The sequence below is a fragment of the Culex pipiens genome, chromosome 3 (genome assembly GCF_016801865.2).
Source record: "Culex pipiens pallens isolate TS chromosome 3, TS_CPP_V2, whole genome shotgun sequence".
Classification (NCBI taxonomy): domain Eukaryota; kingdom Metazoa; phylum Arthropoda; class Insecta; order Diptera; family Culicidae; genus Culex; species Culex pipiens.
This window is the reverse complement of record NC_068939.1, coordinates 156310148-156336260: the sequence shown is the minus strand read 5'-3', so window position 1 is coordinate 156336260 and position 26113 is coordinate 156310148. Positions and strand designations below refer to the sequence as shown.

Here is a 26113-nt window from a genome sequence, read left to right as displayed (position 1 = left end):
TTTCAGTTTCGTTAATTGATTACCCTTTAGTTACAGAGTTCGTGAACAGAGAACATGCAAACACAATAATTCTGTTCGATTGCGAAAGTTTAAATGCTACAAAAATGTACAAGCAGCTAAGCGAAAATTTCTTTGGATCCATCCACCGCTTTGAAATGGATCAAGATCGCTTCAACAGCGATCATCGTCGTTTCATGTCTGCAAAGCATTTCCGGTTTGCAGTTATTGCAGATTTGAGGTGCAGAAACAGTTATGATCTTCTCACCTTATGCTCAACAAATTCTTACTTCAATGGATCATATCGCTGGCTCATGTTTGCTAAGCATGATTTGGATGAAACAATGGATCTTATGAAAACCCAGAATATGAACATCGATTCTAGTGTAGCCATAGTTGTTCCAGCTTCTGAAAAAAGGAAAATTGATATCTACGAGATATATGGTACAATTCACAAACGAGGAGGTACAATATACGTGATGAAAGTTGCTGAATACAGCCAAGGTATTATAAACTGGACATGTTCTACAAAATTGTACAGCATTCGAAGCGATTTGGAAAGACTTCGATTAGTTTCCATTGTAGCGGTACGTTCTATAAATAATTGATATAACCTTTTAAATAAAACTAAAATGTGTTACCAGACACTTGGCACAACCCTTAACGTCACGCTTGAGGAACATTTGCGATCATTGAAACCTGCCAGGAGCTATGCGTATGATCGGTTTACCTATCAAATAGTGCAACTATTGCGCCAACGACTTAACTTCAAGTACCATCACTGTAAAGCACCATTGATAAGTACTATAATCAAAACCATTTTTTCAGAGTTGACTTTATTAGGACACGTGACTACGCTTTGGAAGCCATTGGAACAAATTCAACCAGTGGAATAATTGGACAGCTTCAACAAAATTTAGTGGATTTCTCAATAACTCCTATGGCAGTTACAGCGGAACGAATAGGCTCATTTGATCAAACAGTAGGAATTTTAGATGTCAGAATCATGACAGTGTTCCGACACCCGAAGGATTCAGGGGCACGACACATTTTTTTGAAACCGTTCGAGAATTTAGTGTGGGTTGGAATAGGAATTGTTGTGTTGCTGTCGATTTTTGTATTTACAATGGCAATTTGCACAAAACGAAGGTGCTCTTTGGACTTTTTGCAGTGTGCAACTGCTGTTGTTGGCGTGATTTGCCAACAAGGTAGTATGGAAAAAATATCAATCGGATTGTCCAGGATAGCGACAATTGCAGTGGTTGTATTCTCTATTTTGATTTATCAATTCTACTCATGTTACTTCATCGGATATTTTCTAGTGCTGCCTCCGAAAACTATTCGAACGTTAGAGCAGTTGATCACCACCAACATTAAGGTATCAGTTGAAGATCTCTCCTATAACCGTGATTTTTTTAAGGTAATGTGTTAAAGAAGGAAATTTTTCAAATTATAATCAGTCCATATTTGTTTTTACAGAAAACAAAAATTGCAATCGCCCGCGAGTTGTACGATAAGAAAATATCCACCAATGAATTTGGTTTCACGAACGTCAGCATGGGAATAGCTATGGTAAAACAAGGGGGGCATGCCTTTCATTGCGATACGACTTATGGATACAGACTTGCGTTAGGTACACAAAACATCAACTGTTAAAGATTTATTCCAATTTTTCCCTTTCGTTTAGAAACATTCACTGAACAGGAAATTTGTGACCTACAAGAGGTTTATTTGTACCCGGTGCGTTCTATTCACATAAATTTACCAAAGGGGAGCCCATTGAAGGAACCGTTTCGAGTGACCCTGAGACGATTGAAGGAAATCGGACTGATGGAATACTACATAAAGAAACTGACGACAAAGAGGCCGGCTTGTCTGAAAAATAATTCCGGCTCTCTTCAGGTCTATTTGGCAGAGGTTGTCGATTTGTACTGGATTTTGCTGTTTGGAGTTGGCACAAGCTTTGCTTTTTTCGTACTGGAAATGTTGAGCTGTCGAATATGTGCTTACATTGAAATGAAGAAATTTGCTAAGAGTTACAGGGGTTGGATCAATTGAGAATCTTTGACGTTAAATTTTACGATTAACAAGTTGGAATCTCACCACGCAACATGTTTGAACTCTTATTATGAAATGATTTTGCACCCTTTTCCTTAAATGACTTAAATGAATGCTGAAGTTATAATTATTAGTCAGGATAACTTTCAAAGCGCTTTAGCAATAAGTGACCACACAAAGAAATACATATTGATACAAAACTGTACGATTGACATAGTGACATTAAAATTCACGCATAGCATTACGATGGAGTGATTTTGAATGAAGATTTTTTTTTCAGATGTTTTTCATTTTAAGAGGCAGTATTTGTAAATATTGCTCGGTTTGTTCTAGAGGTCGTATCGAGGTGCTCCGATTTGGATGAAACTTTCTGCGTTTGTTTGTCTATACATAAGATGAACTCATGCCAAATATGAGCCCTCTACGACAAAAAAAGTGGGGTAAAACGGGCTTTGAAGTTGTAGGTCGAAAAAACATACAAAATCTTAAAATTGCTCGCATTTCCGTAAAACTTCATCAATTCCCACTCTCTTAGATGCATTTGAAAGGTTAGAAGCACTTCAAAATGTGCTGTAGACATCCAGGATTGGTTTGACTTTTTCGCATAGCTTTTGCAAATTACTGTTAAAAGTGGATTTTTTTAAAACCTTAAAATCTTTTTGAAACAACCTCCAACACCCATACTCCCGTAGGTCAAAAGTTAGGGAATTTCATGGACTATAAGCCTACGGTATTAACTTTTTGGCCAATCGCAGTTTTTCTCATAGTTTTTCGATTTTTCTATAACAAACATTTTACAACGTTAGTTTTGCCCTGTAAGCTTCCATAGCGGCACTTTTTGGTCTCAATTTTGACATATTCAGAATCCTCGGAAAATTTAACGTTAGTTAGAAGTATTGGAGTTGTAAATTTGATTGGATAAAAAGCCATTTAGAAAGAGTAAAACAGGTTTTAGTCTACTTGATACAGAATATGACGTATTGATCACAGGGTGATTAAGATCGATTTCTTTTTTTCAAAAATGTTTTATTTAATAATTTTTTAATTCAAATTTACAACTCCAATACTTCTAACTAACGTGAAATTTTCCGAGGATTCCGAATATGTCAAAATTGAGACCAAAAAGTGCCGCTATGGAAGCCTACAGGGCAAAAACTAACGTTGTAAAATGTTTGTTATAGAAAAATCGAAAAACTATGAGAAAAATTGCGATTGGCCAAAAAGTTAATACCATAGGCTTATAGTCCATGAAATTCCCTAACTTTTGACTTATGGGAGTATGGGTGTTGGAGGCTGTTGCAAAAAGATATTACCGTCATCTGGGGTGAATCGGGACTACAGTCTGAATAGGGACAGCAGTGTTTAGAGCACTTAAAGGTTTTAAATTTGGAAATGGGTGTACACATTTTGTTGGTCTAAGTCTGTTATATCCGAAACCAACTAGAAAAATCAAAATATTGTGCTCTAACATGGTTAAAACTGCTGTCCCAATTCGCCCCATGTGTCCCAATTCGCCCCAGTTGACGGTAAGGTTTTAAAAAAATCAATTTTTAACAGTAATTTGCAAAAGCTATGAGAAAAAGTTAAACCAATCCTGGATGTCTATAGCTCATTTTTAAGTGCTTCAAAAGACCTTTCGAATGCATCTAAGAGAGTTGGATTTGATGGAGTTTTACGGAAATGCGAGCAATTTTAAGATTTTTTATGTTTTTTGGACCTCAAACTTCAAAGCCCGTTTTACCCCACTTTTTTGTCGTAGAGGGCTTTTATTTGGCATGAGTTCATGTCATGTATAGACAAACAAACGCTGTTTCATCCAAATCGGAGCACCTCGATACGACCTGTTACACAATGGTGAAAAACTCGCTCTTAACATACAGTTACAGTTTCTGACAGTTTATTGCCCTCCCTTCCAAAACTGAGGTACATATTTACGAGGATGCCACAAGTTTTTTTTTGCGTCCACAATCCACGTGGTCTTTAAATTTAAAACATCCCCCCTCCTCCTCCCTCATTTTATTTTTTCAATGCATCGACTAACAACAAGCCAACGTGGTTTGTACATAAACCGTATACCTAATATCTTTTTTTCTGAAATTTTAAATTTTCAAGCTTTTTGTGGAATAACCTCGAAAACCGTGTTGTCCAAAATTAATGGTTTCAAAAACGGCAAACGCTGCCAAAAACATTTCAAACATATCAAAAATGTACAGTCCAGACTCGATTATCCGAAGGACTCGGAAAAATTTCACTTCGGATAATCGAATCTTTGGATAATCGAATCACGAAAAAAAATAATTTTTTGTTGCCTTATTTTTGATTGTCGAGCTTAAGTATGACCCATAAACTACTTTGAAATAATTAAGAACTTTTAAATCCAAGGTGGCGGCGATGACATATTAAAAAAAGCATTTTTTTATTTAAAAGTCATTTTTTTCAAATTCGACTTAAGGGGTTACATACATGTAAATCGTCAAAAATGGCAAAGGTTGGTAAGAGCACACATTTAAACTTTTTTCAAATCTTTTTGCAGGACATTAAAATATACATTTTCATCTATTAACAAAATAAATATGAAGACATTTGGATGTACCATTGCCGAGATATAGCTATTTTAAGTTAGCAGTTTCAAAAAACGGGTGCCATGATATCTCAACACTGCTTTGACCAAATTGGCTCAAAATTTTGGTGAAGACTCGTTAAACCGGTCCTGTGTGCATGACGAAGGCCGATTTTCAAAAAGGTTTTTTTAAAAAAAGATAAAAATATTTTTATGTTTTTCATATAAAAAATCAACAGTTTTTGATTTTTGTATTTTTTTAAAAAGCAAAATTTCAAAATCGGGCTTCGTCATGCACACGGGATATGTCTTGAGAGTCTTCACCCCAAATTTCAGCCAATTTGGTGAATTCCATCTCGAGATATCGTGGCACCGTAAATCAACTCGGTGTTTAGAGAAAAACGTTCACAAAGTTTGACAGTTCGCTTTGCGCATGGCAAAATTGTGAACTTAAATCGTCTCATACTCAGTACAGTCACGAAATAACTGTATGAAACTTTCAGAAGTGATTGAAAATCATCTTTTTAGTGAATTTAGTGAATTTTCTGTATTATGAAATTTCGTGATTTTCTACATGTATGTAACCCCTTAAATGGGGTCAAAGAACACGAATTTGATGTTAAAAGTTAAATAAATAAAAAATATGAAAAAAAAACATTTTTTTGGCCAGGATTCGATTATCCGAAGTCCCATACAAACCTTCGGATAATCGAACTTCGGATAATCGAAACTTCGGATAATCGAGGCTGCGGATAATCGAGTCTGGACTTTATTTAAATAAAAAAAATGTTTTTGCGCAAAAAAAAGTGAATTTAAAACAAAATATTTTTTTTATGTCTTCCCAAAGCTGACTTTTCTAACACCTAAAATTTCGATCAATCGATCCAAAAATTCTCTTCCAAAAAATATTGAATATTCACACGGCATTTTTTGTATGGGCAATGGGCATAGAGAAGGCCCTTACAGAATTAATGGCATAAAAAATACAAAAAAAAGACTGATTTCTGAATGCATTGTCGAAGGACACATTTTTCCGAAATTCCGAAATTTAAGCAAATTTTCAATGTAAAAGAATGTTATTTTTTTAAGTAACCGTTTTTAAGCTAGGTCATTTAATTTACATGTTTGATGTTTCCATGTTTCGAAATGTTGTATTCCCGAATGTTGAAAAAAATCCCAAACACTACTACTATGAAAGAATTGAAGTTTAACCATTTAAAATGATGCTCAAACAAAGATTAAATAACAAGTTTTGTTATGAATTGGAAATCAAAGCTTTTGTTGCGTCAAATCAAGCTTATATTTGGGATTTGGGTTTAGTTTACCCAATACCCATTCTTTGAAACTTTCGCAAAAATGACAATTATATAACTTCTAGTATTTGTACAATTCAGTTAGCAGTTTCATTAGTCAACTCTTTTCTGGAATATTCTAGATTTGAAATGTTGTTATCATCATACGTAACAATTCGGAAATTTGCTAGGATTGCATAGTTTTGCAATTGTGCAATTTACAATTGCTGCTTTTAAATTCAAATTGACTCGCAATAATGATTCAATACCTTACAAGTGAACTGTCTAGGATGTTCCACACTTGTGACACGATAATATGCCAAACTTAAAAGTTATGTAATTTTTGCACGATTTTTGCACAATAAAAGCAGATTCGCGAACAAATTCTGTCAAGTCTGTGAGGTATTGCCGATAAAATATGTTTCACTTTGCGATCCTTTTGAGTGTTGCTAAAGCAGCAAGTGCACTCATTGACTACCCGCTGGCAGCCAAATTTTTGCAACGAGAACATGTGAATACATTGATTCTATTTGGTTGTGATCCCTTAGATTCGTCAAAATTATATCGAGAGTTCAGTGAAAGCTTCCCGGGATCGATTCACCTGTTTGATATTGATTCAGCTCGATTTTACAATGATCACCGTAGATTTATGGAAGTTAAACATTTTCGATTAGCTGTCGTAACAGATTTGAGCTGTTCCAATAGCTATGAGTTGTTAAATTTTTGTTCGATTAATTCATATTTCAACGGATCGTATCGTTGGCTAATGTTTGCCAAAGATAAATTGGACGTTACGGTGAATTTTCTCAGGACTCAAAATTTAAACATTGATTCGAGTGTTACTGTAGCTGTTCCCACTATCGACGAAGGGAAATGTGAAATCTACGAGGTTTATGGTACAATTCATAGACGAGGAGGGAAAGTTCATGCAATTAAAGTCGGAGAAAATGGTCAAGAAGCAATTTGGACAAAAACAACTAAAACATATGACATTCGAAACAATCTTGAAGGTGTAACATTAATTTCTGTAGTTGCGGTTCGTTAAAGATTTCTTTTATGTAAATTTGTGATTAAGAAAAATAAACTTTTGCAGATTCTTGGTACTCGTCTAAACACAACTGCGGAGGAACATCTCAGGTCTCTAACGCCTCCCAAAAGCTACGTTGCCCATCGGTTCTGTTACCAAGTTGTGCAACTATTACGTCGCAAGCTTAATTTCAGTGTTGACCACATCAGGGCAGCCGATTACGGTTTGGAAGCGATTGGGACCAACTCGACGAGAGGAGTCGTTGGCCAACTGCAGCAAAATTTAGTTGATTTGGCAACACTTCCGTTGGCATTGATGACGGAGCGGGTAGGTTCGTTTGACCAAACGGTGGCGATTGCCGATATCCGGTTCATGACCGTGTTTAGACACCCGAAAAACTCTGGAGTGAGAAACATATTTTTGAGTCCCTTTGATAACCTGGTGTGGATCGGAATAGGCGTGATCCTGCTAATGTCGGCATGTGTTTTGTCGGTGGCTTATTTGGTTAAAGCCCATAATGGATCGTCGAGGATATCGCAATACTTTACAATTATCGTTGGTCTGTTTTGCCAACAAGGCTATCATGGCAAAATGTCCATTGGTTCTTCGAAGATAACGATTATTACAGTGATTGTGTTTTCCATACTCATTTATCAATTTTATTCGTGCTTTTTCATTGGATATTTTCTACTGGCACCTCCCAAAACAATCAGAACACTGGAGCAGTTGCTTGCCAGCAATCTCAAGGTGTCGATAGAAGACCTCGCCTATAACCATTATTATTTTAAGGTGAGAACAACGATTTCTATGTCGGGATGTATGTTGCAATTCTACGTTTCGTTACAGACAACTAATATAACCGTTGCTCAAGAATTGTTTAAAAGGAAAATCGTTCCCAACATGTTTGGTTTTGCTAATGTTAGTGTGGGAATATCTTTGGTGAAACGTGGCGGGTACGCTTTTCACTGTGATACAACATATGGAAATAATTTAATATTGGGTAAGTTAAATGTCCAAACAATTGTTAACAGAGTTGAAAAATGCAAATCGATTTGTAGAAACCTTCACCGAGCATGAGATCTGCGAGCTGCAGCAGGTGGAGCTATTTCCCATGAGACCGATTCACGTAAATTTACCAAAGGGCAGTCCGCTCAAGGAACCATTTCGTGTAACATTGAGAAGATTTATGGAAGTCGGTGTGATTGAGTACTATCAGAGAAAGTTGTTTATACAAAGACCCACTTGCGTGAAGAATAACAGAGCATCGGTTCAGGTTAATTTCGAAGACGTGATTATTTTGTATTGGATTTTATTCGGAGGATTTGTTGTTTGTGTTGCAGTTTTGATAATTGAAGTTGTCGAGTTTCGCATAAAGGAATATTTTGAAACGAAGGAATTTGTGAAGAATTATAGGGGCTGGATTGACTGATTGTTCAGAAAATGTTTTGGCATTCTTATTAGCTATTACAAATGATGTTGCGATAAACCCTCTACAACCCAACCCCACAATTTATAATCTCTAAAAGGCATTTAACGAAGAAGTATTAAATATTAAGAATACATCTTATGGGTTTGGTTTGATTTGTTACATTTGAATTTGGCAAGGTTCTATTTAAATATGGGTAATTCTCCGCCAACTCACACAGCAGGTGCCCAGACCCCTCTTCGATTTGCGTGAAACTTTGTCCTAAGAGGTAACTTTTGTCCCTGATCACGAATCCGAGGTCCGTTTATTGATATCTCATGTTTTTCAATAATTTGCAGCCTGAAATGGTGATGAGATGGAAATATGGTGTCAAAGGAACTTTTATGTGAAATTGGAAAATTTGATGTCATACTCAAAATTTCGAAAAAACGTATTTTTCATCGAAAAAAAAACACTAAAAAAGTTTTAAAAACTCTGCCATTTTCCGTTACTCAACTGTAAATTTGTTTGGAACATGTAATTTTAAGGGAAATTTAATGTTCTTTTCGAATCTACGTTGACCCAGAAGGGTCATTTTTTCACTTTGAACAAAATTTTTCATTTTAAAATTTCGTGTTTTTTCCTAACTTTGCAGGGTTATTTTTTAGAGTGTAACAATGTTGTACAAAGTTGTAGAGCAGACAATTAATTTTTTTTGACATATATACATAAGGGGTTTTCTTATAAACATCACGAGTTATCGCGATTTTACAAAAAAAAGTTCTGAAAAAGTTCTTTTTTGCAATTCCGTCGTTAAAATACTTCCTTTTCCTGTCATTCTTGAACGACGAAACAGCCTTCTTTCTGTACCAAAAATAACAGAATCGCATAGTAACACTTTTCAAAATAAATGCTGAAAAGTTCTACTTTTCAGCACTGAAATGGGTGCTGAAAAGTTGAACTTTTCAGCACTTGTTTCGAAAAGTATCACTTTTCAACATTTTTTTTATTTGAACGATTTGTTGACAAAATACATGAAAATTTGACTTAAAATTTTACTCAATGGTGTTTTTCGGAATTGCAAAAAATGTTGTATGGAACTCGTTGCAAAACTTGATTTTTTCAGCACTCGTCGTATTTATCCAACTCGGTGAACCTCGTTGGATAAATGTACGACTCGTGCTGAAAAAATCCTCTTTTTGCAACTTGTTGCATAAACTACTATTTCACGTTTCTCTTTTTTTCGTCGTTCGTGTCTGTCGCGGGTGAACATGAACGGGCATGATCAACGGCGACTAACATTTTTACACTCTAAAAAATAACCCTGCAAAGTTAGAAAAAACACGAAATTTTAAAATGAAAAATTTTGTTCTAAATGAAAAAAATGACCCTTCTGGATCAATGTTGATTCGAAAAGAACATTAAATATTCCTTAAAATGACATGTTCCAAAAAAAATTACAGTTGAGTAACGGAAAATGGCAAAGTTTTTAAAACGTTTTTAGTGTTTTTTTTCGATGAAGAATACGTTTTTTTCGGAATTTCGAGTACGCCGCCAAATTTCTATCTCATCACCGTTTCAGGCTACAAAGTATTGAAAAAAACCTTTTTTTTCACATGTTCAAAAATTGAAGGGGTCGTACCGCGCCTCCGTCACGAGATATCAAAAAACGGACCTCGAATTCGTGATCAGGGACAAAAGTTACCCCTTAGGACAAAGTTTTACGCAAATCGAAGAGGGAGAACCAAACAAATATTAGTAAAAAATTGCCGCAGTTGAGGGTTAAAAAATTATAAAAGATAATACCGTTAAACCTTGCTAGAGCAAATAAAACGTGCCCGATGAAATATCCAATGCTATTAGCATTCAATTAGGATCACAGTTGTTGGCTATGCTGACAGCATGATAACCAGTAATTTTTGAGCGAATTCAATGTTTGCTTTATATAGAACAACAAGGTATGATTACCACCTTTTAAGTAGCAAGCTGCTGAACAGACAATATACTACTATGCAAATAGTTACACTTCTTAACAGCGTTATCCTGGTGAACACGCTTTCAATTGATCCGTTAATTAGAGAATTTGCTCAACGAAGTCATGCATCTTCTATCACGCTACTGCAATGTAATAGCTCAGAGTCCGTAGAACTGTTTAGAATGCTTAGTGCAAACTTTTCCGGATCAATCCGGAGCGTAGAACTGGATCCGAGTAATTTTGTCGAGCACCATCAACGTTTGATGGCAGCTGAACACTTGAGGCTAAGTTTGGTTCTCGAGCTTAACTGTCCACGTGTTGTAGAGGTGATGAATGTTTGTTCTGTAAATGGTTACTTTAACGCATCCTATCGATGGCTTATGATCAGCCGAAGTTGTTTAAAAGGTAGTTTAGATTTGCTGAGTAAGCAGAGTTTGAACATTGATACTAGAGTAACGTTGGCCGTACTTGACTCGAGGAAGAAACAGCATAGTCTTTTTGAAGTTTACGGAACGATTCATCGAAGAGGAGGTCAACTAGACGTGATGCAGGTTGGAATTTGGAAGGAACGTGAAGGTGTTGTCTGGAACTGTAGCTCAGAGCACTACAGTATGCGAAGTAATTTTAAGGGAATTACACTTTGGACGAGCGTTACAGTGAGTAAATGTTGTGCAAACAAATGTTCCAATTAAGCTTATTTATTTCTACTTTCAGACTATTGGAATTCCAAAAAATCAATCCCTGCTAGAATATTTGCTATCCTTAGAGCCACCTAGAAATTACGTAGCCAATCGACTTGGATATCGAGCAATATTGCTGTTGAGTGCTCACCTTAACTTCAGGTATTATCGCCTACCACAAATGAAAAACGCCTAAATATCACCCCTAAATTTTCAGCGTTAAATACATAAAAACCTCCGAATGGGGACTCGACATCATTGGGACCAACTCGACAAAGGGAGTCATCGGGCAGTTGCAGCAAAATATGGTGGATTTTTCAACAACTCCCCTAGCGTTGGCCACGGAGCGATTGGGATCGTTTGATCAAACAATTGAATTGGTTACAAGAAGGATTATAACTTTGTTCCGGCATCCCAAACTTAGTGGAACGAGAAACATTTTTCTTCAGCCGTTCCAAAATTGGCTTTGGTTTGGGGTTTTAGCTACTCTGCTAGTGTCGGCTTGTGTATTATTGCTGGCATTTTATAATGAACGCCATAGAGGATTGCTTGAAAATTGTCATTTTATTCTTGTAACTATTGGATTTTTCTGTCAACAGGGATATTCCGGGTCACCATCAATTTATTCATCAAGAATCATAATGATAACGGTGTTACTATTTTGCATAACAGTTTACCAATTCTATTCATGTTTCATAATCGGTGCTTTGCTTGTTTTGCCACCAAAAAACATTCGTACTCTGGATCAGTTGCTTGCAAGTAATCTTAAGATGTCTATCGAAGAGGTTGCTTATAATCGGGATTATTTCAACGTAAGTATTTCCATGAGAATAATACTACAAGATGTGCGAAATTCGAATGATTTGCAGAGAACAAAAAGACCAATAATTTTACAATTGTATGAACGGAAGATCCTTCCGAACGAGTACGGGTTCGTCAACGTATCACTTGGAACGGCTTTAGTTAAGCAAGGAGGACATGCTTTCCATTGCGATACTTCGTACGTGAACACTTGGATTATGGGTATGTCGAGATTTGTTGAATTCTTGCGTGAAAATTAATTTCCTACACTTTTCCCGAAGAAACATTCACGGATTATGAAATTTGTGAACTGCAAGAGATCGAGCTGTACCCCATTCGACCGTTGCACATGGTTCTGCCGAAGGGGAGTCCGCTGAAGGAACCGTTTCGCGTGAGTATCCGGCTGATGATGGATACCGGCCTGTTGCAGTACTACCGAAGGAGATTTTTCCTCAAAAGACCGCCCTGTTCGACGGATAGTTTTTCCACTGTTCAGGTGGGATTTGGAGATGTTGCAAGTTTGTATTTGTTGTTGACATTTGGGTTGGCGATGAGTTTTATCGTGCTGGCAGTCGAAGTGATTGAATTTCGCGTTAGAATGTATCTGATTGATAAGAAATTACATAAATTTGGGTGGATGGATTGAGAAAATATTTGCAAATTATTGTAATTGTTGAGCATTTGAACTACGAATTTGTTGTTTTAGGGTAGCAATTAATAAAAACTGTTATTTGAAGTAGCAAAAGGTTATGGTTTTATTTTCTATAAATTGAATTACGCATAACGCAAAAACCCACATTTGTTTTTTTATGAATGGTAATAACCCTCAAAAGTTTAACCAACTAAGCACACGATATTTTGAACAGGACTGTCTAGAAAAAAAATGTCATATTCTCATTTTTTTATGTTAAATTTTAATATCATCGAACCGAATTTGACTTCTATTTTTTCCAGACATTTTCATACAGGAGAAATATACCCATTTTAAGCCTAATAAGCGATCGTGTTTGAATGATGCTGGATAATCTGGAGTGTTCCTTGAAATTTACTAAAACCAAGTACACCAACGAGTAGATCAACTTTTTGTGAACATTTCTGTTTATTTTCACTTTTATTAAAAGTTATGCTATTCCTTTTACAAGCATTTAAACAAAATATTTCCCAAATGCATTCGAGTGCATTGGGCCACGACCATTTTCCTATTTTCAGCTTAGTTCTTTTTTTCTTCCAGCGCTCTTTTAGGTCTGCTTAGTGCTGCCAAAATTGATGAAATTTTAAGCGATCACTCACGAAAAGTAGCATTTCTAGAGAAAATTTCCTGGCAGCACTGGCTCACTCCAACAGGCGCTGCTAGTGGTGTTGGTGGCCACCTTTTGTTCTTTATTTGCCTTCGCTTCTCGCTCGGTTTTCTTCAGCCTTCGATTGGAATGGGCCGTCAAAATTCAAACGTCAAAAGACTTGGCGCGTTTGATTTTTTGATGGCGCTTGCTAATTATTTACATGTTTCGGGACTACTTTTCAAGTGAGTGACTAACTAATGTGCAAAAGAACATGTTGCCGGTAGTTGGAAGCAATTTTATATCTTAAGCGCTTTGAAATCGTTAGCGCAAGTGAAAAGATATTGATGGCGACTTTCGTTGAGCAGTTAAACTCTCATCTTGCGTGTGGATGTGTGTGTGATAGGTGTTTGATTATAATGGGTATATTTCCCCTAGTGCATGATAGACGAATTGTTTTGAAAATTGTCCAACTATATTTTTCCCACGTAATTTCCCGAGCATGGGTAAATAACAACAGAAATGCGTAATAATACCTTCCTCTGGTATCAATACCAGATGTTGGTATTCCTGGACCCTTCAAAATTTGTCTTAAGGATTATGTAAGAGCAAAATGTGGTATCATACCAATTTAAGGTATTGTTTTGATATTGAAAAATTGCAGAATTTGTCAATGGTCGAACACCACATTTTGGTATTCTTTTGGTATTACAGTATTTTATCAAATTCATCTGAAACTATGGGAAAATTTTGACCAATTTTGACGAAATAATTAATTTTGTGCTAAAATGATGTCTCAAAGCGAAAGCTTTCATTGAAAACCGGAAATTTCAAACTTGATTTTAAACATTTTTGATATACCCCTTGAAGAAATGACTTGAAATTGTGGAAAATTATTTTGGTATTAAAGTGTTTTATCAAATTCCTCTGGAACTATGGGAAAATGTTGACCAATTTTGACAAAATAATTAATTTTGCGCTAAAATGATGTCTCAAAGCGAATGCCTTCATTGAAAACCGGAAATTTTAAACTTGATTTTAAACATTTTTGATATAGCTCCTAAAGAAATGACTTGAAATTGTGGAAAATCAGGATGCCACATTTTGGTATTGAAGTGTTTCATCAAATTCCTCTGAAACTTTGTGAAATTTTTTTATAAATTTTGACGAGATAATTGATTTTGCGCTAAAATGACGTGAAACCCAAGAATGTTAAAGCTGATTTTCATTTTTTTATAAACCCAATAAGATTTTTTTATTTTTTAAAATCGTTGAAATTTCTCTCAGTCGGGATAACCAAATACAGATTGTAGAATTATTATAAATTTCATACCAGTTTCATTTAAATAACACTTATTTTTTAATCTTGTTATTTTTCAGAAGCTTCAAGAACTTCAAGTACAGGCCGTTCATCAATGACAAATGTATTCGATGTGGTGAAGAATATCACTAAGAACGACATGGAATCATCAGGTGAGTAGATTTGGCTGTTGCATATGGATCATTTCCGTTTTTTTTTTACTAACTGCAACTGCTGCACTAAAAATGGTATGAAAATACCAAATTTTGGTATTTCTTGTGCAAATACCAGCGACCAAAGCGTGCTCTTGGTTGCCCAGTAATAGATGGTAAAATACCATGAAATCATACCAAAATCATGTATGTGGAAGACCACAGGAATACCAAAATCTGATTTTCCAAGGGCGCGGGAATACCTAAAAATAAAACCATGGCAATACCAAGTTTTCGTATTCAAGCAATGTTCAAAAATCCAGAAGACCTCAACTTGTTATTGAAATGGTTTTATTTTGAAGTATTATTTTACCCTTTGAATAACATGGTTTGGTATTGTTGTGCCCTTCCACATACAAGACTTTGGTATGATTTCATGGTATTTTACCATCTATTACTGGGCAACCAAGGGCACATTTTGGTCCCTGTTATTTGCCCAAGTAATACCAAAATTTGGTATTCCCGTGTTATTTACCCTTGCTCGGGTTTGCCCACTGGATCTGAAGGATGTATTAGACTATGACAAACAAACAAACTCACACTTTTTGTGTTTGTCAGCAGGAAAAGCAGGAAAATGTTAAAAAATCTGTTGTTTGTTTGTTTCTTTGTCATAGTCTTAAACCTCCTTGAATATGCCTCCAGAATTGAGCAAAATTGACAAGATATCGTTTTTTTTGCATATTTTAAGTTTCTGCGGGTTTATACAATTATTTTGCATAGGCTAAAATTTTCAAATTAATTCCTTGAAATAAAAATTTAATTTGAATAAAAATGTGATTTCTTTTGGGTGTAGCTTTGCTCAAGACTAGAGAACTGCTCAATAGATGAGCAATTCTCTACGAAATCGGTCTTTTTTCTTAAATTTTAACTTTTGTATTTTTTTATCCGACTGAAACTTATTTGGTGCCTTCGGTATGCCCAAAGAAGCCATTTTGCATCATTAGATCATTACATCATTAGTTCATATAATTTTCCATACAAATTTGGCAGCTTGCCATACAAAAATGATGTATGAAAATTCAAAAATCTGTATCTTTTGAAGGAATTTTCTGATCGATTTGGTGTCTTCGGCAAAGTTGTAGGTATGGATACGGACTACACTGGAAAAAAATGAAAAAAGACAATCACACCGTCTTTGCAGACTGAATACTAATATTAAACGGGACAAACATAGAACGAAAAGCTCCAGGAGGATAAGGCGGGAATCGAACCCGCGCCCCATAGCAACTTAGGGATCGGCAGCCGAAGCCGCTAACCACCGCGCCACGAGGCCATCGATACAAAAAAAATACAAAAAAACGAATGACCGATATCTGAGAGAACTGCTCAGATGGTGTATTTGATTATTTGAATGATAAACAGTTTGTTTGAATTTAACTGGAACAATTTGCTGTAAAAGACAAGGTAAATGATGCTACTGTTGGTTATTACTGATAAATAGATTTCAATTTGCTCATGTCCGCAGACAGCATAATCGGTGCTGACTAATTATAATCAAAATGACGATTTTTATTTGAACAAAAAGTTCGGTTATAACATTTCTTCACCAAATACCCTGCAATTGTCTGTTATTCAATATCATGCTTAGAATTTTCATACTTGATTACCTAGTTTTAACTGCAGCACTTCTAGATTACTCACTTATTAATGAGTTTTCACGTCGAGAAAAAACAAACACCATGATTTTGCTTTATTGCAAATTGTCGGAAACAATAGAAGTGTTCAGGAAACTAAGTGAGAACTTTTCCGGTTCAATTCATGCGCTTGAGCAAGGTGCTACACAATTTACCAACAATCACCAACGTTATATGGCGACTCAGCATTTCCGGTTATCGGTGATTGCTGATTTAAGCTGCCCGGGAAGTTCTGACTTGTTGGACATTTGCTCTGAAAACTGGTACTTTAACGGATCGTACCGTTGGCTTCTTGTAAGCGGTGATACCAAAGACTTCACTTTTAAACTTATGAAGAATCAAAATCTCAACATCGATTCTCGTGTAACTTTGGCAATTTCAAACTTTGAATCAGAAGCAGAAGAAGTTCAATATGAAATTTTTGAAGTTTATGGTACGGTTAAAAAACGCGGAGGTAAAACTCACATAGTTAGAGTGGGATTTTGGAACAATGCTGTAGAACACGAGTGGAATTGCAGTACATATTCTTATCGCGCTAGAAGCAATTTTGATGGAATTAAACTTAGGTCAATTGTATCTGTAAGTTAATACATAATATCATGACAATAAATCATCACTAACAACACTATTTTTTACAGGTTTTGGGAGCTCCACATAAAATTACGATGGATAACTACTTGAGTTTAACGGAACCTGCAAAGAACTACGTGGCAAACCGTCTTGGATATCGCACGGTGAAACTGTTAGGTGTTCTTCTAAATTTTAGGTAATTTAGTTTCCCTTTGCATTTTAAATAATTATGGAGAAAACACTATTTTTCAGAGTTGTACACATTCTAACCACCGAATGGGGCTTCGACGTAGTCGGAACCAACTCAACAAAAGGCATTATCGGTCAACTGCAGCAGAATTTTGTAGATCTGTCTTCGGCTCCACTAGCGATCACCTCTGAGCGAATGCAATCCTTCGAACAAACCATCGATTTGGTGACCCGGCGAATTATCACAATTTTCAGACATCCCAAAAATGGGGGGTCGAGAAATATTTTTCTACATCCCTTCCAGAACATGCTGTGGCTTGGAATAGTTCTAGTTCTGCTTTTTTCGAGTGGTTTCCTTCTTTTTAGTTGTTTCGTCAAACGACAAAGGAGTCAAGGTAGATGTTCTAATTTTCTGCTGCTAATTTTTGGATTTTTCTGCCAGCAAAGTTACGCTGGGTCGACGACGATTTACCCTTCACGAATGGTGCTGCTCACGATGTTGCTGTTCTCGTTGACGGTTTACCAGTTTTATTCATGTTTTATTATTGGCTATTTGCTGGTATTACCTCCCAAGAATATTCGCTCAATCGAGCAGCTTATTGAAAGCAACTTGGGATTTTCCATCGAAGATGTTCCATACAATCGGGATTACTTTAATGTAAGTTAGGCGCTTTATGTTATGCAAAACGATATTTTCATGAATAATTTCAGAGAACGAAAAATCCACTTGCTCGTGAACTGTACGAGAAGAAAGTTCTCAACAGTGATGTTGGATTCATAAACGTAAGCTTGGGAGTTGATCTTATAAAACGAGGAAAACATGCATTTCACTGTGATACTTCCTACGTCAACACCTGGATTATGGGTAGGTTCAAATTTGCAAATTGAATATCAAATCAAATCAAGCAAGTTTATTTTCCAGAATCATTCAGCGATTACGAGCAGTGTGAGCTTCAGGAAATTGAAACCTATCCCACAAGGCCGCTTCAAATTGTAATTCCAAAGGGCAGTCCGCTGAAGGAACCGTTTCGGGTTTCGATACGGCTCATGATGGACACCGGACTGGTGCAGTACTATCGAAGGAAGTTTTTCATGAAGCGGCCGCCCTGTTCGACCGATAGCTTTGCCACGGTTAAGGTGGGATTCTGGGATATTGCGGGTCTGTATTGGCTGTTGGTGGCTGGGTTTACGATGAGTGCCTTTGTATTGGCGGTAGAAATTTTGGAATTTCGCGTGCGGATGCATTTTTGGGATAAGGAATTTTCGAAGCGTTATACAGGGTGGCACAATTGAATAAATTATTTGTAACAGTTTATGTGCGGTTTAATTTTCTTTTGAGCTTACCTTAAAATGAACTATAACTTGGTGTGTAACACTCGGTCGCTCTCGTGAATATTTTCAATAGTTAGCATAAATTCTTCTTAAACGTTTATTTAGCTACAATATAATTAAATCAGGATTACTTGAAAGATTCCCTTAAGAGAAAAACGTGCAATATTAAAATTATAAGTGTTTTAAAAGAAAAGCGGCATTTTCTAAGAAGCAATTAAAGAAATATTTAATATTTAATGTTCCAGTTGAGAGCACAATTTCATTTTTTTAACATTCATTTATTTTACCTTTAGGATTGTTTACTTCGAAAATTCATAAGTTCACTTATTCAAGGATGCATCCTGCACTATGCACTGGCTGTACTTGATGTACTTTCTGTTTAATACTGCTGATTTTGTAAGCCCGAGCATGGGTAAATAACAACAGAAATGCGTAATAATACCTTCCTCTGGTATCAATACCAGATGTTGGTATTCCTGGACCCTTCAAAATTTGTCTTAAGGATTATGTAAGAGCAAAATGTGGTATCATACCAATTTAAGGTATTGTTTTGATATTGAAAAATTGCAGAATTTGTCAATGGTCGAACACCACATTTTGGTATTCTTTTGGTATTACAGTATTTTATCAAATTCATCTGAAACTATGGGAAAATTTTGACCAATTTTGACGAAATAATTAATTTTGTGCTAAAATGATGTCTCAAAGCGAAAGCTTTCATTGAAAACCGGAAATTTCAAACTTGATTTTAAACATTTTTGATATACCCCTTGAAGAAATGACTTGAAATTGTGGAAAATTATTTTGGTATTAAAGTGTTTTATCAAATTCCTCTGGAACTATGGGAAAATGTTGACCAATTTTGACAAAATAATTAATTTTGCGCTAAAATGATGTCTCAAAGCGAATGCCTTCATTGAAAACCGGAAATTTTAAACTTGATTTTAAACATTTTTGATATAGCTCCTAAAGAAATGACTTGAAATTGTGGAAAATCAGGATGCCACATTTTGGTATTGAAGTGTTTCATCAAATTCCTCTGAAACTTTGTGAAATTTTTTTATAAATTTTGACGAGATAATTGATTTTGCGCTAAAATGACGTGAAACCCAAGAATGTTAAAGCTGATTTTCATTTTTTTATAAACCCAATAAGATTTTTTTATTTTTTAAAATCGTTGAAATTTCTCTCAGTCGGGATAACCAAATACAGATTGTAGAATTATTATAAATTTCATACCAGTTTCATTTAAATAACACTTATTTTTTAATCTTGTTATTTTTCAGAAGCTTCAAGAACTTCAAGTACAGGCCGTTCATCAATGACAAATGTATTCGATGTGGTGAAGAATATCACTAAGAACGACATGGAATCATCAGGTGAGTAGATTTGGCTGTTGCATATGGATCATTTCCGTTTTTTTTTTACTAACTGCAACTGCTGCACTAAAAATGGTATGAAAATACCAAATTTTGGTATTTCTTGTGCAAATACCAGCGACCAAAGCGTGCTCTTGGTTGCCCAGTAATAGATGGTAAAATACCATGAAATCATACCAAAATCATGTATGTGGAAGACCACAGGAATACCAAAATCTGATTTTCCAAGGGCGCGGGAATACCTAAAAATAAAACCATGGCAATACCAAGTTTTCGTATTCAAGCAATGTTCAAAAATCCAGAAGACCTCAACTTGTTATTGAAATGGTTTTATTTTGAAGTATTATTTTACCCTTTGAATAACATGGTTTGGTATTGTTGTGCCCTTCCACATACAAGACTTTGGTATGATTTCATGGTATTTTACCATCTATTACTGGGCAACCAAGGGCACATTTTGGTCCCTGTTATTTGCCCAAGTAATACCAAAATTTGGTATTCCCGTGTTATTTACCCTTGCTCGGGAGGTCGTCCCAATAATCAAAGAATTTACTGTAAGAGAACACATGAATACGATACTTCTATTTCATTGTAACCAATCTTATTCGGCAGACTTGTTCAAACAGAGAGTAGATGTTATATTTATAAAATCTTAAATCAATTTCAGGAAATGGGTGTACAAAACAATTCGAAACTGATTTATATTTACAGTCAACGGATCGACCGAGAAGCTTCTGGGAAACCCGCTTCGGATATCAATTGATGCGTTGAAGAAATTACATTTATGTAACATAAATTGCATTCTTATCCGATGATTTTTTTTTATTTCATAGAATCCTGGAAGTAGAAAAATTATTGCGATTTCTGTAAATTGATTTTACTTAATAGGCTAAGTGATTTTCGATATTCTACCAAATTGGTGTTATTACACCTTCATAGGGACGATTTCGTTCAATTGAAATTGACAAAATTTCTCGAAGATTTGAATTTCCTTTCATTTTCTCTACAAAGGGATAACATTCCTTAGACAGGTTCAATGAAAGGCACTTACCGGCAATTTGAACCGTTCAGTAAAGCAATTCACATCAAATATTCAAACAATTTTCCCCTGCATGCGCTTTAAAATCATGCTTTGTGCTCGGTCCACAATCACAGCACAATGAAGCTACCGGGAGTCACTACGTTATTACTGGCTCACTCGGTTCTGGGCCTCTTCGATGTGAACCTTCTGGAAGATTATCTTCGCTGGAAAAGGCTTAGAGTTGTGGTCGTTTTCCACTGCCTCGACCAGAACCATGGTAAGATGTCTTTGCATGGGTTACGTAACCTGGAGTTAAAATTTGTTTTAAAACTTCAGATATCCTCAAGTTATCTGAAAAGATGAGCTATTCCTTCAGTGGGAAGATTCATTACGTGGACATTTCTAATTTGTCCGTTACCTGGAACCATTCTCACTCGATGATGTCCAGCTACCATCTATTAGGTGCTACGGCGGATTTACAGTGTCCAACGGTGTCGCAACTCTTCGACGTCATCTCCGACCATGGGTACTTCAACTCTTCATACCATTGGCTACTGTACGGCGAAACGGACTCGCTCGAATCAGCTTCATGCTTGCTGGACGGGCAAAACTTGAACATCGATGCCAAGGTAACACTGGCGGTTGAGATTAATCGAACGGAATCCGGCGAACATTACGACCTGTTCGATGTGTACAGTCCGTTTAGAAGACGTGGAGCCAAGCTTAACGTGACTTTGGTGGGAAATTGGAGCACTGGCAAAAGTTTTCAACTTGCCAGCAATCAAACTGAGTACGAGCGAAGAATTGACTTTGGTGGGATTTGGCTGAAGGGAGCGATTACGGTTGGTATAGGGTTTTAGGCAAATCAAAATTGGTAATACTGATCATTTTCTAGGCGCTGGATCAAGTTCATTACGAAACTTTGATGGAACATTTGACCAGTGACGCTCCGGTTGAGGCGTATGCCCTGCACCGATTTGGATACCAAATCTGGGAACTAATAATGCAGAAGCACAACTTCACGTACCTTCCAATCCTGATACGATAATAAAGCTTCCTTTTTAATATGGATTAATTTTAGAATAAAACTGCTTCAAACGCCATCGTGGGGCATTGCTACCAGTGAAAGGGATTCCCATTCCGGTATCATTGGACAACTGGCATCGAAAGAAGCTGATCTAGCGATCAACACCCTAACCTACACCAAGGATCGAATCTCCATAATAGACCACACGGTCACCATTGCAATGTCCAAGATGCTACTGGTATTTCGTCATCCCAAAGTAACCGGAAACCGGAACTTGTTCCTGCGACCATTCGAAGTCGACGCATGGATGGCAGTTTTGGGTGTGATCGTTCTGGCAAGTATCGTCCTATTTGGAAATTTCTGCGCAGAAAGCTACAAGGAATACTACGACAAAGAGGTTCACGACAATCGATCGCTCGTTTTCTTGACTGTCTTTGGCATCTTGTGTCAGCAAGGGTTTTCCTCCAAAACAATGTTCAACTCGACAAGGATCACCCTCATAAGCACGTTGATCTTTTCGGTGCTTCTATACCAATTCTACTCCACGTTCATCGTCGGATATCTGCTGATAATACCACCGAAAACCATGTCCACCTTACAGCATCTGCTCGACAGCAATCTCAAGGTCATCGTGGAAGATTTGGGCTACAACATCGACTTTCTCAATGTAAGCTAAAATCAGCAAAATACAAAAAAACCCCACTAACAACCAATAACTTTCAGCAAACCAAAGACCCGCTCGCAACCCAACTCTACCATACGAAGATCCTCAACGGCGAGAACAACTTCCTAAACGTGTCGGAAGGGATCGCCCGGGTACAGCAGGGCGGGTACGCGTTCCAATGTGACACCGCGTACGCGTATCCGCTCATGAAGCGCACCTTCACCGACAAGGAGATTTGCGACCTGCAGGAAACCGTGCTCAGCCCGTTCCGGCAGATGCACTTGCCGCTGCCGAAGGGGAGTCCCTTCAGGGAGATGTTCCGCGTGACCGTCAGGAAGATTGTGGAGAGTTCGGTTGGGTTCTACCAGCAGAAGCGGTTCTTCTGCGATAAGCCCAAGTGCGCAAAGAGCGAGCTGGAGCCGATCGATGTGGACATGGACAACGTTTCGTCGCTGTTTATTGGGATGCTGGTGTGCTTGGCTGGGTGTGTGGGGCTTTTGATGGTTGAATGGATTACTTATTCTTATTTTAAAGGGCACGGTGAAAAGTTAAGTAATATTGACTAAGCTTTTGGGATAGCTTTTACAAATTATCATTCTTTAGAAAAAAATAACGGGTTCTTTAAATTATTTCAAAGCTAAATTATTCTAAGCATCTGCACTAATAAAAAGCGTTTGCGATCTACTCTAAGAAAGGTCACTGCAAATATTTTTTGAAGTTTATGTTCCTCAAATCTGACCAAAGTCGAAAGGGGGGGGGGGGGGATTAAGGGGCTGGGCAAAAAAAAAAATGAAAAATTTGGCCATGGTGTTAAAAAAGAGTTTTAAAATGCATTTCTACCAGTCCAGCTATTTTTTAAGTATTTGTCTCCCTCCTAATAAATTTCACAAAAAATTGAATGCAAAAAGTGTTTAAAATGCATTATACACCTGTTCAGTTGTTTTGCAATCATAAGTTTCCAAAATTTCTAAGTAGGGGCAGAATGGACTAGGGGGGCAGAATGGGCCACCCTTCGATTTCAGCTTTAGAATGGATTTAGACCAACTATAAGGCAAGGGTCTAAAAGACGTCAAAAAACATCACCATACCGAAACGATGTTTGAATTCATTGTATTTTTCGAATTATGAGTAAGTAAGTAAATCTTTCCCAGTTCCTGAGGGGAACACCCTTGAAGAGTATCGGGGCCGGCATTTACAAAGCGGATTCAGTGGCAGTTCTTTACTCAACTAATGTTAACATGTTAAGGTTAATGTTAACATTCCATAGGTCGCCTCCCTAAGGTGTCGTGATAAGGTCCAGTTTGTGACGATACACTACCTTCCCTTTACTAAGCAATCGATTCCAGAAGGGAAAAGATCACCAGTTGTGTTGGTCCGAGCCGGGATTTGAACCCCGATCTACCGCTTACGAGGCGGAAGCGTTACTACTGGGCTACGTGGCTCGGTCTATGTCGAGGTTCTTAAATAAGCTTACTCGAAAGTTAGATTGTTTAAAAAAGTTTCTGCAATGTTTAAAATGTTACCAGGAGCTATTACGAAGGTAATCAAACAACAACGGAACCTTCAAATCATTTAGAGGCTTGGTGGTGGAAGTGTTAAACAAAATCCACTTGGGGGCAGAATGGGCCAACCTTATCCTGCCTTATAAAAACAATCAAAAGTTATGAAATTTTGATTAAATGGATTATTTCACTCCTGGTAGCTTCACAAATCACGATTAATTTAACATTAGTTGATTTTTTAATTGTTTTGATGGTTATTTGTATAAATAGTGTCTTTTTTCGACATATTTACACTATTTTCAAAAATCTTTGTTTTGTTACTATTTTTAATATTTTTATAAAAGTGATCAAATTTCATGAACACTATGTTGGAAAGGTCCCTCAAGTCATTTCTTATAACCCTTCAACGTTGTTTAAGAAAAAATGGCTTGTTTTCTAACGTGGCTCATTCAGGGTGGTCCATTCTGCCCCGCACCCTGAAAAGTTAGTCGGAAAAACTTTTTTTTTAAAGCGGCTCAAAAATAGTTTTAAGTAAAAAAAATTTCATCAACCAAATATACAACATTGAAGGGAACATTCCAAAGCATAAGCCTACTACACTGGACTCATAAATTTGTATGTTTTCTATAATTTTCGGTACATTTTACTTAGGTGGACCATTCTGCCCCCCCCCCCCCTCCCTGTTTATACGGTGCTGTACATTGTAATTTCATAAAAGTTCAAAATTTAATCCAGCCAAAACATGCAAAATATAATTATCAATGCAGAAAAAGACATAAACTTTGAAAAATATTTGAAGCGGTCGTAGGATTTTTTTAAAATATTTATAGATATTTTGCATTTTTTTATAGTGTCATAACTGTAAAGATGTATGTATAAAGAATTTTGTAGCAGTTTTCACCTAGAAAATCAGTCTTAAAAGTTGAGATTCAGTTTTTTTTTTATTTCAATTTGCTTTCAGTCTATTAGACTTTTATTTTCATCAATAATTTGTTTTATTTAGGGGAGAGTGGGGAGACTTGATCCCCGGGGACACTTGATCCCAAGCCTGTATCTCGTCAGCATGTGGGTAAAACAATTAGCTTTGTTCTAGAAAGTTGTGCGAAATTAACTAAAACTCATTGTAGAAAACAAAGAAAAAAATTAAAAAATGTTTAGATTGAGTTACACACATTTTTCTAAAACGAGCTGCAAAAAACGTCCAAGAGATCTTTTTTTTCTTTATTTGATATGCATAGAAAACACTAAAAAATTACTCAAAAAAATATTTTTTTTTATGAATTGTTTGATAAACTTATCAACTCCAAAACCCTTACGCATTTGATGTTAAATTTATCGTCATACTATTTTTACAATCAATTGTTGAAAAAAGAGCGCTTAGGAAGACTTGATCCCTGCATTTTTACAGTCACTGGAATCAGCCTCAAGATTAATTAATTGGGCTGGGTTTTCATACATAGTTTCCTTTAGTATAGTTGTACATAACTTACTGCAGTTTGAACCTTTTTTCAAAAGTTTTGTAAACAAAAAATAATATTATAAGTTTTTAAATAATTTACATACTAAACTTGTTATATTTTGAACACAAACGTACAGGTTTTATGTGAAATTGCTGTAACTTATAGAAAATTAAGAGTTTGGATGAATATGAAACATTTTGCTTAAGATTTCTTTAAAATGTTGAAAGGGGGATCAAGTTACCCCCACATTTAAAAAATGCCGGTTTAAAATATTTTTTTAAAACGCTTGGCATGATTCGAAGAGTTCATCTGATGAAATACCCTTATTAGCCAAACATAGATGAATGTTTAAGCTTTCAATTCATGCAAAAAGTTTATAGTTTTGTGAGAAATTGACAGAGTTATGTGCGATACAAAAAAAGGGGATCAAGTCACCCCACTCTCCCCTATACCAGGGGTGACCAAAGTATGGCCTTACTCAAAACTTATGGTTTATTCGCATTTTAATCTCGATTGTACGACACAACTATTTTGTTAAAAATTCTATATCGTTGAAACAATTTTACACGTTTAAATGTGAGTGAAAATAGTAAATTTCGTCAAAAATCTCATCAACTATTTTCAAAATGTCGGTTTAACATTTTTTTTAAACGCTTGGCATGACTCAAATCCCTTATGATCTAAACATAGTATGTTTAAGCATGCAACAAGTTCATAGATTTGTGATAGAATGAGAGAGCTATTTGTGGTA

At 36.3% G+C, this 26113-nt stretch overlaps 5 protein-coding genes across 5 annotated transcripts; all 5 read left to right on the top strand.

Moving 5' to 3' along the window:
* Positions 1 to 194: 194 nt before the first annotated feature.
* On the top strand, positions 195 to 2093 carry LOC120413619 (ionotropic receptor 75a-like). The gene is made up of 5 exons (XM_039574529.2): positions 195 to 584; positions 642 to 769; positions 826 to 1417; positions 1477 to 1630; positions 1685 to 2093. Exons 1-5 carry the CDS (start codon positions 195 to 197, stop codon positions 2053 to 2055), a joined length of 1635 nt encoding a protein of 544 aa, XP_039430463.1. The 3' UTR covers positions 2056 to 2093.
* Positions 2094 to 6996: 4903 nt separating this feature from the next.
* Positions 6997 to 8363, top strand: LOC120414024 (ionotropic receptor 75a-like). The gene is made up of 3 exons (XM_039575049.2): positions 6997 to 7723; positions 7781 to 7934; positions 7993 to 8363. The coding sequence occupies exons 1-3, from the start codon at positions 7250 to 7252 to the stop codon at positions 8361 to 8363; spliced, it is 999 nt and encodes a 332-aa protein (XP_039430983.2). The 5' UTR covers positions 6997 to 7249.
* Positions 8364 to 10248: 1885 nt separating this feature from the next.
* On the top strand, positions 10249 to 12441 carry LOC120414031 (probable glutamate receptor). The gene is made up of 5 exons (XM_039575056.2): positions 10249 to 10970; positions 11029 to 11156; positions 11212 to 11806; positions 11864 to 12017; positions 12077 to 12441. The coding sequence occupies exons 1-5, from the start codon at positions 10272 to 10274 to the stop codon at positions 12439 to 12441; spliced, it is 1941 nt and encodes a 646-aa protein (XP_039430990.2). The 5' UTR covers positions 10249 to 10271.
* A 4343-nt stretch (positions 12442 to 16784) lies between these two features.
* On the top strand, positions 16785 to 18404 carry LOC120413628 (ionotropic receptor 75a-like). The gene is made up of 4 exons (XM_039574542.2): positions 16785 to 16984; positions 17041 to 17635; positions 17689 to 17842; positions 17900 to 18404. The coding sequence occupies exons 1-4, from the start codon at positions 16884 to 16886 to the stop codon at positions 18268 to 18270; spliced, it is 1221 nt and encodes a 406-aa protein (XP_039430476.1). The 5' UTR covers positions 16785 to 16883; the 3' UTR covers positions 18271 to 18404.
* A 1617-nt stretch (positions 18405 to 20021) lies between these two features.
* On the top strand, positions 20022 to 22966 carry LOC120414042 (ionotropic receptor 75a-like). Its single transcript, XM_039575066.2, has 4 exons — positions 20022 to 21551; positions 21605 to 21732; positions 21791 to 22403; positions 22460 to 22966. The coding sequence occupies exons 1-4, from the start codon at positions 21069 to 21071 to the stop codon at positions 22964 to 22966; spliced, it is 1731 nt and encodes a 576-aa protein (XP_039431000.1). The 5' UTR covers positions 20022 to 21068.
* Positions 22967 to 26113: the final 3147 nt, after the last annotated feature.

Excerpts from the sequence above, each read along its gene's own strand:
- LOC120413619 (XM_039574529.2), top strand. The coding sequence starts at position 195 with ATGTCTGCAAAGCATTTCCGGTTTGCAGTTATTGCAGATTTGAGGTGC. Across the intron at positions 770-825 it reads CGCCAACGACTTAACTTCAA|AGTTGACTTTATTAGGACAC; the intron begins GTACCATCACTG and ends CCATTTTTTCAG. Across the intron at positions 1,631-1,684 it reads TGGATACAGACTTGCGTTAG|AAACATTCACTGAACAGGAA; the intron begins GTACACAAAACA and ends CCTTTCGTTTAG.
- LOC120414024 (XM_039575049.2), top strand. The coding sequence starts at position 7,250 with ATGACGGAGCGGGTAGGTTCGTTTGACCAAACGGTGGCGATTGCCGAT. Across the intron at positions 7,724-7,780 it reads ATAACCATTATTATTTTAAG|ACAACTAATATAACCGTTGC; the intron begins GTGAGAACAACG and ends GTTTCGTTACAG. Across the intron at positions 7,935-7,992 it reads TGGAAATAATTTAATATTGG|AAACCTTCACCGAGCATGAG; the intron begins GTAAGTTAAATG and ends ATCGATTTGTAG.
- LOC120414031 (XM_039575056.2), top strand. The coding sequence starts at position 10,272 with ATGTTTGCTTTATATAGAACAACAAGGTATGATTACCACCTTTTAAGT. Across the intron at positions 11,807-11,863 it reads ATAATCGGGATTATTTCAAC|AGAACAAAAAGACCAATAAT; the intron begins GTAAGTATTTCC and ends AATGATTTGCAG. Across the intron at positions 12,018-12,076 it reads CGTGAACACTTGGATTATGG|AAACATTCACGGATTATGAA; the intron begins GTATGTCGAGAT and ends CTTTTCCCGAAG.
- LOC120413628 (XM_039574542.2), top strand. The coding sequence starts at position 16,884 with ATGGATAACTACTTGAGTTTAACGGAACCTGCAAAGAACTACGTGGCA. Across the intron at positions 17,636-17,688 it reads ACAATCGGGATTACTTTAAT|AGAACGAAAAATCCACTTGC; the intron begins GTAAGTTAGGCG and ends GAATAATTTCAG. Across the intron at positions 17,843-17,899 it reads CGTCAACACCTGGATTATGG|AATCATTCAGCGATTACGAG; the intron begins GTAGGTTCAAAT and ends TTTATTTTCCAG.
- LOC120414042 (XM_039575066.2), top strand. The coding sequence starts at position 21,069 with ATGAGCTATTCCTTCAGTGGGAAGATTCATTACGTGGACATTTCTAAT. Across the intron at positions 21,552-21,604 it reads GGCTGAAGGGAGCGATTACG|GCGCTGGATCAAGTTCATTA; the intron begins GTTGGTATAGGG and ends ATCATTTTCTAG. Across the intron at positions 21,733-21,790 it reads ATGCAGAAGCACAACTTCAC|AATAAAACTGCTTCAAACGC; the intron begins GTACCTTCCAAT and ends GATTAATTTTAG.